Here is a 14,283-nt window from a genome sequence, read left to right as displayed (position 1 = left end):
CTCGCAGACTAAGGGATTTCTACTTCAGTCCCTTTCTATTACTTCTTGATGTAGGTGTAGACGACATTTCTGAGAGGGTTGGTTTACACAGAGTGCACAAACAAGTTAAAGTCCAAAGCGACGGGTGGTCTGCACTGACGCTCACCACGCGCGCTGCCACCAGACCGAGCCGTTGTTTTGGTCGTGGCGTGTGGCGTCGCTCCACGTGTATGCCGAATTTGTAACATTCGGTACGACCATTCGGCTAATGGCGAATTCCTGATTCTGTATATATGCCGAATGTGCAGCCATGCCAAATTATCCCCAATTACGAATGGTCAAATACCGACATAACGAGGTTTTACTGTATTCCCATTGACTTCCCGTTAAGTAATCGAACACGCGTTCCTGTGGAAACACTTTCAGCCCCAAAGACGTCATGAAATCACAACACTTAAGAATGCAGCGAACATTTTTTAAAGCAAATATTTGATGAAAATTCGATACTTTTTTCCAGATAAAATATGAAAATACTAAAACTAAGTTGACGAAATAAAAAAAATACTCCACCAAAACAAGCCAAGCTTGGGCAATGGCGTGAAGAGCACAGAAAACTTCATACCTATCAATCCCCTGTCAGTGCCCTACCTTATTACAGACCAATTCAGACCTTATTGGTCACCCCGTGCCCTAATAAATCTCTACGTTCATCCTACAATGTCCCATCACAAGGGAGAAACACAAACAAATCGACAAAAGCTTTTTTTGCCCGTATTGAAAACGGCTGTACACCGTATGGACATGAAAAATCTATTTCTCTGCACAAGAATACGAGTAAACCGTATGGGTTGACAGGTATGAAACTTGTAGAGTATTTCACGGAAAACCAGTACAGTATGAAAAGTGCACCACCAAAAAAGATTTATTATAATTTAGAAAATTCAAGATTCCATAAACGCAAATTTTACGGAATGTATATCGAATTCCTTTTCTAATTTAGGAGTTACATTATCGCGAGATTGGTATATTAAGTTGTATAACAAGAGATGACTGTATTGAACAAAACAATTGTAATGTGATGTAGTCACTTAAGCAATGCAACATAATGAAAACATCTCCAGTGCACAGTATTCTGAACTTCTTTCGCACCGTACGTCGTAGTTAACCGCTCTAATCGGAGGCGCCTTCTTCTCATCGCGCCTTGGACACGGCCGATCACGTTCAAGTCACAGCAACCCCCTTGCGCGACTCAACTTACTTTGCTCATCCACTGCAAACACAGTAGATGGGCCGGCAGAAATGTGCTTGAGCTTCTGTTTAGTGGGTGCAGCAAGATGGATCCAGGTTTGTCCTGAACACACCGGACACATTTCAAAAGCACAACACAGCACAGTGCCGACAGACATATTCAGAATGAGTATTTAGACTGCAGGAGGAATACGATGAGCTCTAAAGCTCTTTTTCACACATGTACAGTCAGGGCACGGAGTTAGAACGTTTCAACAGCAAACGACACAAAAACACGATAGGAGTGTAAAAGTACAAGAAAGGTAAACAAAATCACCCAAACCCATACAAATAAAACTAAACAATCCCCATCCTACCAGGCAAAGCCCACTGAGGTATTAACTTATATTTTAAAAAAACAGCCTGGGCCACAAATTATATCTCAACAGTGGCATTTATAGCAGCAAAATAATCGAAATGGTCGAAATGCACCGGAATGGGCGCATTGCGTTGCACTACGCCACCTGGAGCCCTGCTCAACTGTGTAGAACAACAGAAGAATAAGTGCAGGCGGGGGGGGAACAAATAGATTTAACAACCCACAGAGATGCGCATCACGTGTCCACAAGCTCTGAGCCTTATCCACAGCACAGGCTCAAAATAACCGACTGCGTGGCCATTTTCATCGCCGAGAACCACCGAACTTGAACCGCTGCCGCTTGGGATGGCCAGATCTTCTCAACTCTTGGGAGTTGCTCTAAACGACAAAATCTATGTACGTGTGTTGACCTTCTTTTGCACCGTACGGAGCCAACCGTGCTAATCGGAGGTACGGCGGAAGGACAACAATGTGGCCATGCATTAAGTGCTTTTGAGCTGGTGGTGTGGATAAAGCCGACAGCTTCTGTACATGCAAAGCACACATCTGTGAGTTGTTAAATCTATGGGAGCCCTGTACAGAATCGAGACAGAGGGATGGCGGATGGCGTAAGCTAAAACTGCTATAAACTATTTATATTTTAGCAGGTAAGGCCGACTGAGTCATATAGCTCTTTTTCAGAAGCAATCTGGCCACAAATGATAGCTCAACGAAGTGGATTATCACCTGGAAAAGTATGGTCGCCAAATACTCTAAACGCGTGTTTCTTAAATGTGGAGGGAAAAACCAGAGGATCCGGAGAAAAATCCTCACAACCACGGGGAGAGAGAGAGACACGCAAACTCCAAATATACAGCAGGCATCAGGGTCGGGATCGAACCCACGACCTCCTGTATACCAGGCGAGGTCGTTAACATCTCGCCACAGTGGCGCTGAGCCACCTGGCCAGGGGGTAAATTCAGCTGGCGCCTCCAAATACCCCAAAAGCCTTTGATATCAGCCAGCCTCACAAAATGATTCACTCTCTTGGTTTGTCACTCTTGGGTGACTTGAAGTGGCGGGCTCAGCTGCTGTAACCGTACCAGAGGTCGCAAACGGGTTTTGATTCCTTACCCGTACCCGGCCGCACCAGGGTCGCAAATGGGTACCCGTTCCCGGCCGGGTACGGGTACCCGTTCCCTACCCGTACCCTACCCGAAATGAGTGACAAACGGTTACTCACCAGTGACTCACGGCCTACCCATACCCGTACCCGGCCGCACCAGGGTCGCAAACGGGTACCCGTACCCGGCCGGGTACGGGTAGCCGGGTATCGGGTAGGGTACGGGTATCGGGTACCCGATTGCGACCTCTGAACCGTACCGACTGGGTTGGCATCCGACACTCCGGTTCGCAGGAAGGCGGAGCCGTCCAGCGCCAGGGCCCAGACCATCACAACGCCGTCGCCGCCGCCACTCCCCACGGACACGGCAACAAACGGCTGGTCCGTGCTCACGTGCAGCCAGCTGCTTCCCTGCGTCGGCAACACAGAGGAGGGAGAGATCTCTCCTTTTGTAATGTCCCTCAAATGGAAGGCGCAGCCGAGGCTACCGCAGTAATTGCTGGGTTACTACACACGCGGCCTTGCTGCAGGATAAATATTATTCTTAGGCAGCAGGAGGAGAGTATCCACAGCCCTAGCTGCCTGTAGAGGTGCACACGATTTAATTCAACAGGAGCTTTTGGCCTACAAAGTATTGTCGGTGGGGGACATTTGCTCAGTTTTTGTCTTAATTTGGTAGATGTTTATCACGGTTTGTGAAATCGTTTTCCGAATGTTTTCCATCCACCCGAGTGCAGTGGTTCCCAGCCTGTGGTCCGCAAGGTCGTGGGGATGTGGTCCGTGTCACTGTCGCAGATCCTAAGAATGTTGTCTTCACACCACATTTTTTTTGCTACATGGCTGTCTGTGAAAGATTGAAGCAACTGCACAGTCGTACGAGTATAGGGGTGTGCCTGGTTACCTAATTCTAGCCACATTGTATTGTAGAATATTAAGTGCGGTGACCATCTTTGTTCGGCGGCGAGCTAAAAGTCGCTGTCGCGCGGATGACCGTGGTTCACGTGGTGATGGTTTCTGCTCCTCGACAGGTACACAACGTCTTCTACACACCGCTGCTTCAACAAAGAACAGCCTCCCCCCAGACGCACAAAACTGTCCCACCAATATTCTTGGTTCTTTCGGTAAAGTCACGTAAAAGGGAAAACAATAAAATAATTAAAACAACATTTTTTATTGTTTAATTTTTAACCATCATTTTGTTTATTATTTTATTATTATTATTTTCTTATTTTATTGTTTTCCCTTCTATGTGACTTTACCGAAAGAACCAAAAATATTAATCCCAGCAGTCACGAAGCTTTAAATCGAAATTTGCCCCACCAATGTCAACCTTCACTAAAACTCACCTCTCACGTCACCAACGATCACAGCTAGAGTGCATTCTATGCGAACCGATGGTGTGCACCACTTAATAGTTTACGCATTTATTTATGTGTTTGATGGGGAGTGATAATTATCACGTGATTATAATCATCGCGTGAATGTGTACCGTGCAAGTTACCGATGCATAATGTCTGCATGTGTTGTCATGGCACGTTTGCTACGCTACATGTCGGACGCACTTGCAAGTGAGACAATTGCATCTCAAGGGACTATTATGCAGGTGCAAGTGTATAATTAACAAATGCGATTTCATACACAATTCAGAGTGGGCTGAACACACTCCACCCTACCCTCGGTAATTCCTTCGTGTGTTTAGTTACTCTCCACCCCACAGCCCCTTTTTCCCTCCCCATTTAAATCCCCATCTCCACCTGCCCTCCCACTGCGTGGGTCCCCATTTGGCTGGGGCAACGGGCCCAAATTCTCTCCTTCTCGCCAAATTGTAATTTCTGCGGACTCTCTGTAAACCCCCTTCAATCGAAGTCCTTCGGCGTGACGTACCGGCCTCGTGTTTTGTTGCAACTTAATAAAAAAAATTTGAATAAAAAGTGGACTTGAAACCGCCCAGCCGGATGATAGCAGCTGCGGCCTTGGGGAACGGCGACTCACGGCGGGACTGACGCGCGAGACGCCCAGACGGCACAGCACGTCGCCCTTGCGGCTCACGGCCCAGAGGGCGACGGGGGAGTCCGCGGGCGCTTGTGGCGAGGTGGCGTTCAGGGAGAGGTGGCGCAGCGACAGCGGAGGGACCTCCAGCCACGGGCCGCTCGTCACCAACCTGCACCGCCTGCACACCGCCTCGTCACGCTCAGCGAAACCCGTTGCAGACACGATGCGTTCATACGAGAGCACTTGGCCGCGCATTTGCGTGGGATGTAACTTCACCGCGCGCCCTCGGCCGCGCACGCATTGAGTAAGGATTAGGTGCCAAGTGCGATGACGTCATCAGTGTCATTAAGCCCGATCGGCGATGTCGCCGCAGCGAAGCCACAGATGTTGTCATCACTGTGGCGAGATGTTAACTCCCTCGCCTGGTATGCAGGAGGTCGGGGGTTCGTTGCGGACCCTGACGCTTAATTATTTGGAGTTAGCATGTCTCTCTCCCCATGGTCACGTGGATTTTTTCCTCCGGGTCCTCCGGTTTTTCACTCCATATTTAGAATGAATATTTGGCTGCTATAAATTTCCACGCAATAAGCCACTTCGTTGCGCTATCATTTGTTGCCAGGTCGCTTCTGAAAAATAAGCTAATAGGTCATTGGGCTTTACCTGGTAAAATTTACTAAAATTTGTGATTTGTTTACCTTTCCTATACTTGGCACTCATATCGTGTTTTTGTATTGTTTGTTGTTGTAACTTTCTGACGCGCCCCTACTGAACAAATGTGAAAAAGAGCTTCATAGCTCATCGGATTTCTCCAGTATAAATAAACATTCTTATTCAGTGTGAGGGACAATGCCATCGTGGGGAACGAATTTAAATGGGGAACTCAACTTGCAGACTATTCTACCAATAAAAGATGTTGGTTCCCATTGGATGCTATTTTTCTAAATTTCAGGGGCAAAATGTTGTTAATTCGTAAGAGCGAAATCTTTAGGGGGAACGTCCCCACCAAGAGAAACATTTTTTTTTTGCGTTCGATGAATACAGAGCGTCACTCTACCATCTCTGCAGAGCAGTAAAAAAAAAATGATGCTCGTCATTTAATACTTTGCAGTGCAATTTTCTGGAGATCTAAAGCAATTACCTTGACCAGCGTCGCCTCCGCACAAAATCCTTGATGGTCTTGTATCCGTGGTACCGCCTGCGCACACAGAACCAGCCCGACAGGGCGAGTGTTGTCATGAGCACTTCCACTGCTGTACTACATCAGCCAGCCACGTGTTGCACCGATTCATAACCTACTTTATTTCTGTCACACGTCTGGAATGTTTATACATCTCGTATGGGGGTCGGCAACCAAAATATAAAAAAGAGCAATTTTTTTTCGTCGAATACGGTACAAAAATCAATATTTCAAGAGCCGCCAATGCACGTGAATACATACGTACACAATGACATCACGAAGCAGTCCACATAGAGCCGCATTCGGCTCCGGAGCCGCGGGTTGCCGACCCCTGGTCAAGTATGTGTACGCTACGTTTTTGCCATCGCAACATCGGTCGCATCTCATCATCTCACGATATCGCATTGGTGGTGCTCATACGAGGGACAACACATGTCAGGAATTGTAAGGCTCCATCCAAATCCAGCCGGGTCGTTCAGCGACAGAGCGAGCGGCTCGCAATAGGAAAAGTTAAAATCCTGGTTGGGGGATCACTCAGCCCATCGTCCCTCCGGGGTCGATAAACTGAGTACCACTTGAGTCGGCAGTGGTTGTCCAATGGATGGACTCGCCTCCCACCATAGCAATGTGTCATTTCAACCACCGTCACAGGGCTGTAAAGGATGGGTGAGCACCGATGCCTCATTGCTCATTTAGAGCAGCAGGAAGCGACGTGGACTCGCGACTGAATGGGTGAAAGCGAGCAGTGGCGCTTACGCTGGGAAGTCGGCGGCGTACTGCCATCCCTCGCGGTCCGTGCCCCCGGGTACCCCGAAATCCACCGCCCAGTCTGACACCTGCACGGTCACGAGCGCAAAGACAAAGATCCCCCGTATAGCCTTAACAGGCATATTGGACAAGTGCTGTTAGCGAGTTGTGCCTTTGTCTCCCCAGTTCTCATTTGAGGCTGAGTCGACCTAGGGGAGGGCCATGACCTATTCAAATAACCGTCACTGGTGTTTGGCCGTGAGTGGGAATTGCACTCGTAGCGCAGCACGCTAACCGCTGCACTACCGCTCTCCACATACACACACAGACACGTACATACACATACAAAGATAAAAAAACGAAGATCCCCCGTATAGCCTTAACAGACTGTCGGGGAAAATGCTGTTAGCGAGCACGACATGGCACACGAGGGGGTGGGTGGCCAGCACCACGTCTGGCCGCCTTTATCTCCATAGTGGCGATGTTTACACACTGCACCAGGTACTCATTTGATAATCTTCACTGGTGTTGGCCGTGAGCGGGAATCAAACTCGGGTTGCTGGGTTCGTAGCGCAGAGCGCTAACTGCTACACTACCGCTCCTCCCACACACACATGTACACACATGTACACACACGCACACACATGTACACACATGTACACACACACGTACACACACGTACATATACACAAGCAAACAAGCAGGTGGGCAAACAGCAACGAATATGTTGTGCACACATGCTGTAGTTGGCGTTTTCTCAACGCAGTTTCGGATTCCTAATTGGCATAACACTTTGGGTAAATAAGAGTTACACAATTGCCGTATAGAATGAATGTGTTGACAATAAGGTGTAGGGTTGCATCTGGATTAAGACTCAGCTGTCAGAGTAAAGGATGGAGAAGTTGTTTGCAAATTGTGCATATATGTTGAACTTATTTCACACCGTACATAGCCAACCGTGCTAATAGGAGGTGTGCAGACCATTGGTGCTTCACAAGGCTATGGAAAGTGGTCTATGCTACTGCCTACTGTACTACTATTGATATTTTATTCATGACCCATCAACACAGCTGGCTATTGGACTGAATCTGGTAATTGCTAGAATTGGTAAGGGTCATTTATATATTTGAAAAATGTTATTGGTGCACAGTGGTCCATAATTATTAATTGTGGGTTGGGAACCACTGGATTAAAGTGAGGCCTAGGATTTTAGGATATGGTATTGCAGGTAAATATACCCAGGTCCACTGTGGTGAAGGCGGCTTTGTGTGAGTCTTTGTACGCTCCTGCAGCCCCGTGATGTCGCTCCACATGTAGCGATCAGTCGGCAAGCCACTGTCACACGGGGGCACAAATGCCACGCACACACAAAGCACACACGCTCGCAAAAGTCCCAAAAAAGCCTCCGCAGTACGCCATGACTGCAGTGGTCCGCAAGGCTGTGGGGGAGTGGTCCACAGAACTACGGCAGGCACTGCAGGGACTCTTACGAACGATCAACGCATCAGTAACAACAAAATAACTCAACAGACTCGTCAATAACACTGTGGCTTCAAAATAACAAAAATATAGAATAGGTAAAGTTTTTTGGCAATGGCTCTTCTTCATAGCACACAGATATAGACCGATGAGATAGAGTGGATATAATAAGAGCTGGAAACTGCAATTTACACCACAGGGCCAAGTAAAAAAGTGTTTAAATTGGCATATAAATAGTAACATATTAATCAATAGCGACTGAGTAACAGGAAAACCCTTGAATAATCCAAAATGTATCACAAAATAAACTAATTTGTATTCAAGTTTACGCGAGAAATTGTTACTGGCAGACTGCACGTTCGGCAGGGAATTAGTTTTGTTGAGGTCGACAAAGCAACTATGAGCATCGCTCACTTTAGCGATGCATGACTGGGCCCAGCTATCACTTCACTCGGATTGGAGAGGCTCTTAAGAAACGTCGCTAAAGTAGCGGCGACGCCCGGCCGGGAAGCACGGGCGCAAAAATAAGACAAAGATCCCCCGCATAGCCTTCAACAGAGCGTTGGGGCAAGTGCTGTTAGCGAGCACCTACGAAGGCCGACACGGCACACAAGGGAGGTGGGTGACCAGCACCACGCCCGGCCGCCTTCGTCTCCCCAATGGCGATGTTTACACACCGCACCAGGTACTCATTTGAGGCCGAGTCGACCTAGGGGAGGCCCAGAACCGTTTCAGATAATCATCACCGGCGTTGGCCGCGAGCGGGAATTGCACTCGGGTTGCCGGCTTCGTCGTGCAGCGTAGCGCTAACCGCTGCCCCACCGCTCCCTGCACACAAACACACACCGGGCAGTGTAGCCAGACAGCGGGTTCCAGCGCTGGTTCTCGTAGATGTACACCTGGATCACATCCGTCTGGGGGTGCATGCCATCCGTGCTCCCTGAAGCACAACAAACACACAAAGACATAAGAGATGCACGTGCCTGTGCGGGTATGTGCGGGTATAGGTGTGCCTGGTTACTTAATTCCAGCCACCATTGTATTGTGGAAAATTAAGTTACAGTTGAGAAATGGCAGGACAATCTTATTGGTAAAAACAAAACCCTAACAGGTATTTACGTATGTTGAATTTCTTTTGCACCGTACGTAGCCAAACGTGCTAATCAGAGGCGCGGCGGGGGGGACAGACTAAACATAACAATCTGTTCTAAAGAAATTAGTTTTCAATATTGATGTAAAAGTGCATAGCTCCAGTGGGCTACACAGGCGCACGCAACGCGACGGTTGGCAGCTAAGGACTTTAGTGACACTGTACTTCTTCCCCCCGCGCATTTGGCTGTATTGTAAAGGACTGCTGTCACCAACGCCGTGTTTGAGTGCTTGAGCCTGCCGAATCCGATTACAATCACGTTTTTTTTACGAACTCAAAATTTCACTGAGGTTCGATTCATCTGGCTCAGACTGTAGCTGCCCAAGAATATGAGTTGAGGTGGCGAATCCACGATTACCCCAGCAGGGTTTCTAATCAAAGCGGGAACTTAATTTGAACGCTTGTGAACAGAAATGTTACGTAAACAGATAAATAAGAATATGGATATATTTACACCGTATATATAAATAATAACTCGCTTGGCCCAAAGTGTGTCTTTAACGATCCTTGCTGTGTGACTTGTAATCCTGTCGTGGATTCGATTTTTATAAAACTGGTCCACATTTGGGCCACCTAAAAATATGTTGAAGAAATGTAGAGACATCTACAAGTGAGTGGTCTTTAAGCATGGGTCTCAAGCGACCTCTCTAAAGCTGTAATAAACAAAAAAATCTCAAATTATCTGGACACAAAACTATCAGAAAAATGTATCCCTTAGGAGTATTTTGGTGTAAACATTCCACACTTTCTGAGTAATTAAAAGATTTCCCCCGAATACACCCTTGGGATGAAACATTTCATTTGCAAGTGTGTCTAGGGTGTCACTTAACACATTCGTAGTAAACCCGTTATTGCACTTCGAGGCTATGTTTGTACATCCATCACGTACAGACCAAGTGAGGTCGGACACATGTCCACGGTTTTAATTGAGGAATTCTCCGAATATTCTACGTCCCCCGTGATGTATTGCGTGGGTGGGCTGAGCGCGTTACCCTGCAGGAATCCTCCGCCATGCCCGCCCGTGTACACCCAAGCCGTGTGGTCGTAACCGAGGCCCCACACCACGCCACTGCCATCGCTCTCAACCAGCCGCAGGTGGCCACCGATCTGCCGCCAGAACCTGGGGAGACGCGCACAAACAAAGACAAAGATACCCCCCGTGTAGCCTTCACAGACTGTTGGGGCAAGTGCTGTTAGCGAGTTGCACCTATGAAGGCCGGCACGGCACACAAAGGGGTGGGTGGCCAGTGCCACGCCCGGCCGCCTTTGTTTCCCCAGCGGCGATGTTTACACATCGCACCAGTTACCCATTTGAGGCTGAGTCGACCTAGGGGAAGCCCATGACCAGTTCAGATAATAGTCACTGGTGTTTGGCCATGAGCGAGAATCAAACTCGTGTGGTTAATGCAGACTTTATGCTTTGAAATAGGTTTCTATTTGGTGTTTTAACATCTCAACACCTATTTTATTAAATGTAAAGCTTATTATTCTTATTTCATGGTGTTTCTCGATGATGCAGGCAGTGATGAGAAGGAAACTGGCACTATTTGGAAACGTATGCAGCATGGACGACATGGAAAAGTGAAATTGTGTTGTTTGGAAAAATGGAAGGAACCGGTAAGAGAAGAAGACCTACCAGAGAGAGAGGCTTGACGATGACGTGAAAGATTGATGCCAGAAAGATGTTGCACTGCTTGAGCATATTAGCACAAGACAGACTGAAAGTGGAAACAAATGACGAAATGTGCAGTGGACATCCCACGGGCCTATCTGCACCATGGATCGTGATGATGACGACGATGTAGATGTATGATTATTGTTTTTTTCCCTTTTATCTCGCAACAAAACCGACACCTTTTTTACAAGGAGTCATGTTTGCATAGACCACAATACCTGCAGTCATAATGCGTCATCTGGTCCAACATCATGTGAGACTAGGCTCTAAGGACAGCTGTCTCGGGTGTGGACCAATCAACTTCAAGGACAGTGCATACAGAGTTATGTTTTTTGTTTGCATTATGACTGCAAGTATTGTGGTCTATGCAAATATGACTCCTTGTAAAAAAAAGGTGTCAGTTTTGTTGCCAGATAAAAGGATAAAAAACTAATTATCATATTTTTTACTGCCAAATGAGGTTCCAATGATGTAGATGTATGCAGCGTACATATGGAGGGCAGAACTTGAGCCGGAGGAAGCCTCGGACGAGCACTCGCTCACAAACACGTCGCCGCGGCAGGTGACGGACCACACGGCGCGATGAGAGGGGCTCCTGGAGAGGCCGCGCGCCTCGCAGCACGCCGTGTTCAGCACCGCCAGCTGACGGCGCGGCAGCCGGCAAACCGAGGCACATACGCAGAGCACGGACACGTTAAGCCTGACCCGTTTCTGACGACTGTATGCGTGCGATCGGTTCTTTTTCTTATGGTTCCGTTCCGATGGCGTACGGTTAACACGGTTGGCTTACGCACAGTGCAAAAGAAGTTCAATATACATACATACGTACATACAAAAACAAAATTATAATAACTTTATCGCTACCGAGGCTCCCACAAGGCCATGCGTGGAGGGCACCCACCCTGCAACTTGCAGACGTCTCGGAACAGGACAGGGTTAAGCATGCATAGAGGTACCAAAGGTTTGCACAAACACACACCCAATACGCATTCTTACTCCAGACATCCTTTACAAAATTGTAGTCTCCGGGCCAGATGCACACCTTCACGAAACGACCGAAAGACATCACCTTGGCGATTTGCCCCCCCACCACCCCCTGCCCCCCCACCCCCCAACCACCCTGCCCCCCCCACCTCCCGCCCCCCAACCGTGTTGGCAATGGCGACCTTGGCAAGCTTGAACACAAAGTCGTAATGACAAATTTTGCCACGTCGTTTTATAGACGTAGCCTCGAAAACGAACGGGTGAAGGGAGAGTGCGGAAACTCACCCAGTCGTGCATGTCTTGCTCAGTTGCAGCAGCCAAGCGTATGGGCGCACGCGATTCCGTGCGCTCCGCCGTGTACACAGCGAAGGTGTGCCGATTCGTGTCCAGCACTGGCACCAGTGCCGTGATCTCGCTGATGAAGATGTGCAGGTACTGCGCTCAGAGACGCACAGAAAAGGCAAAGATCACCCCCCGCCCCCGTATATACTCGAAACGGACTGTCGGGGAGAAGTACTATTGGCGAGCACCTACAAAGACCGGAATGGGATGCAAAGGGGGTGGCTGGCCAGCACCACGCCCTGGCCGCCTTTCTACTGACGATGATTACACACGGCACCAGGTACTAATTTGAGGCTGAGTCGACTTAGGGGAGGCCCAGGACCGGTTTAGATAATCGTCACTGGTGTTGGCCGTGAGTGGAAATTGAACTCGGATCGCCGGAGTTCATAGCGCAGCGTAGCGCTAACCGCTGCACTGCCACTCCACATAACAGCGGTAGCCGCACAAGCACACACGCGCACGCACACACGCGCACGCACACACACCCAGAGGACACCACTATGCAATAGCAGCACCACCACAGGAAACACCGTGCATGAAGTAATCAACAATGGAGGGAACATGAAAAAGACCTTCCCTTTCTTTACGTGGAATTTTATTTAAAGTTCAGTATCTCCTGTGTCCTACTCTCCTCACAAGCACAGACGGCTCTCGCTCGTCTTTGCCTGTGAGCCTGAAAATTATCCGATCAAGGACAAGTGCAGCATCGGTGCAGACACCTCGTGCGGTTGTCCGGGTTGGGCCGCGGGCATCTACAGGAGCGCACACCACCACACACCACTGCACACCACCGCACACCACCGCACACCACCGCACAGCACCAGCCGAGCACCAATGCACCGATAACGACTGGACACGGATGCCCCCGTCACCCCCAATCTTCGCTGCCATTTTTCCACATATCCTTCACTCGCCTTTGAAACACCCTGTCCCCGATTGTTCCCCCTGCCATGATAGGGCGGTGAGCCGGAGTGCTCTCGTCCGTTCTCTGATCGCGAGGGTGAAGCAACGTGTCACGTCAACTGTTCGTTTGTTACATCTCGCCCTTCCTCTTGTTAGTCCTTTAATACCCCCAGCTCTTTTGAAAATCAATATTAAAAAAAAAATTGACAACAAAAAAGGACGAGGACTCTTATTTTATGTGGACGGCACTGCTGTGGCGGTGGAATAGGCGCTGGACTGCAAATCAAAAGTTTGTCGTGTGACGTCAGCCACCTTCTTGGTGGCGCCGACCATGTAGTGCAGGAACAGCATGGCTTCGGGGCGCTCCTCTGCGCCTTCCAGCTGCTCGAGCAGCACCGTGAGGTCGATCCAGCGCTGCGGATGCCAGTCTTGCCACCACGACAGCACGCCACGCCTCACCCACACCGTCTTCTGTGAGCACACCGCGCAAAACAGAATGGCTGTGAACCAGGGGTGGGTTAACTTTTAACAGACCAACAGACAAGAAGTACCCACGTAGAGCCAAGTATATTCATAAGTGTGTGTGTATATTGACAGTTTTCGGCACGGAACGGGAGACATTCATTATTCTTTACTACTGTGATAGTATGTTCTTACGGTATGCCCCTTCGACAGAGCCGCATGTGGTGGGTTAAAGAGCAGCATGGCGGTTTGGGAGACGCTGGTTGGCCACTGCTGTAAACACCGCAACCGGCATAAGCGTCGCCTCCCACGGGCGTGGAAGCTGCGGGTACCTTGTCTGTGGCCGACTCGTAGTCCTCAAAGTTGGATATCTCTCTAAGCGAGCGATCGGTCAACTGCTGCACGATGTCCCTCCTCCACGCGGGGTCGCGTACAGGTCCGCTTAGCAGGGAACCTCGGGACAAATGCACATCACACCACATTCTTATACGTCACACCACTATTTAAAACTGTTTTTTTTATTTAACCAGGTGAGGCCCACTGAGCTTTGTAGCTCTTTTTCAGAAGCGATCTGGCCACAAATGATAGCTCACAAAAGTGGCTTATCATCATGTGGAAATTTATAGCAGTCAAATACTCTAAAAACGCGTGATGTTGATTCTAAATATAAAGGGAAAAACCGGAG

General features: G+C 48.7%; 1 protein-coding gene across 3 annotated transcripts in view; it reads right to left on the bottom strand.

Moving 5' to 3' along the window:
• Positions 1–14,283, bottom strand: part of TECPR1 (tectonin beta-propeller repeat containing 1) — a 42,871-nt gene that overhangs the window by 5,552 nt on the left and 23,036 nt on the right. The window contains exons 11-22 of one of the 3 annotated variants that reach the window (XR_013637332.1): positions 13,931–14,052; positions 13,449–13,607; positions 12,177–12,326; positions 11,398–11,549; positions 10,225–10,352; positions 8,929–9,022; positions 7,842–7,938; positions 6,613–6,692; positions 5,818–5,874; positions 4,680–4,857; positions 2,948–3,090; positions 1,238–1,330 (exon numbers count right to left, since the gene is read on the bottom strand). Coding sequence is in view for 2 of the 3 variants with exons in the window: in XM_078862454.1 (XP_078718580.1) it covers positions 1,238–1,330; positions 2,948–3,098; positions 4,680–4,857; positions 5,818–5,874; positions 6,613–6,692; positions 7,842–7,938; positions 8,929–9,022; positions 10,225–10,352; positions 11,398–11,549; positions 12,177–12,326; positions 13,449–13,607; positions 13,931–14,052 (1,461 nt within the window). In the remaining variant the exon portion in view is untranslated. Of the gene's footprint in view, positions 1–1,237; positions 1,331–2,947; positions 3,099–4,679; positions 4,858–5,817; positions 5,875–6,612; positions 6,693–7,841; positions 7,939–8,928; positions 9,023–10,224; positions 10,353–11,397; positions 11,550–12,176; positions 12,327–13,448; positions 13,608–13,930; positions 14,053–14,283 lie in introns of all 3 variants that reach the window. The other 2 variants (XM_078862454.1, XM_078862455.1) reach the window with 2 other exon arrangements.

The sequence above is a fragment of the Lampetra fluviatilis genome, chromosome 1, assembly GCF_964198595.1.
Source record: "Lampetra fluviatilis chromosome 1, kcLamFluv1.1, whole genome shotgun sequence".
Lineage (NCBI taxonomy): Eukaryota > Metazoa > Chordata > Hyperoartia > Petromyzontiformes > Petromyzontidae > Lampetra > Lampetra fluviatilis.
Note: the sequence above shows the minus strand (reverse complement) of the source record. Positions and strands in the feature narration are given on the sequence as shown.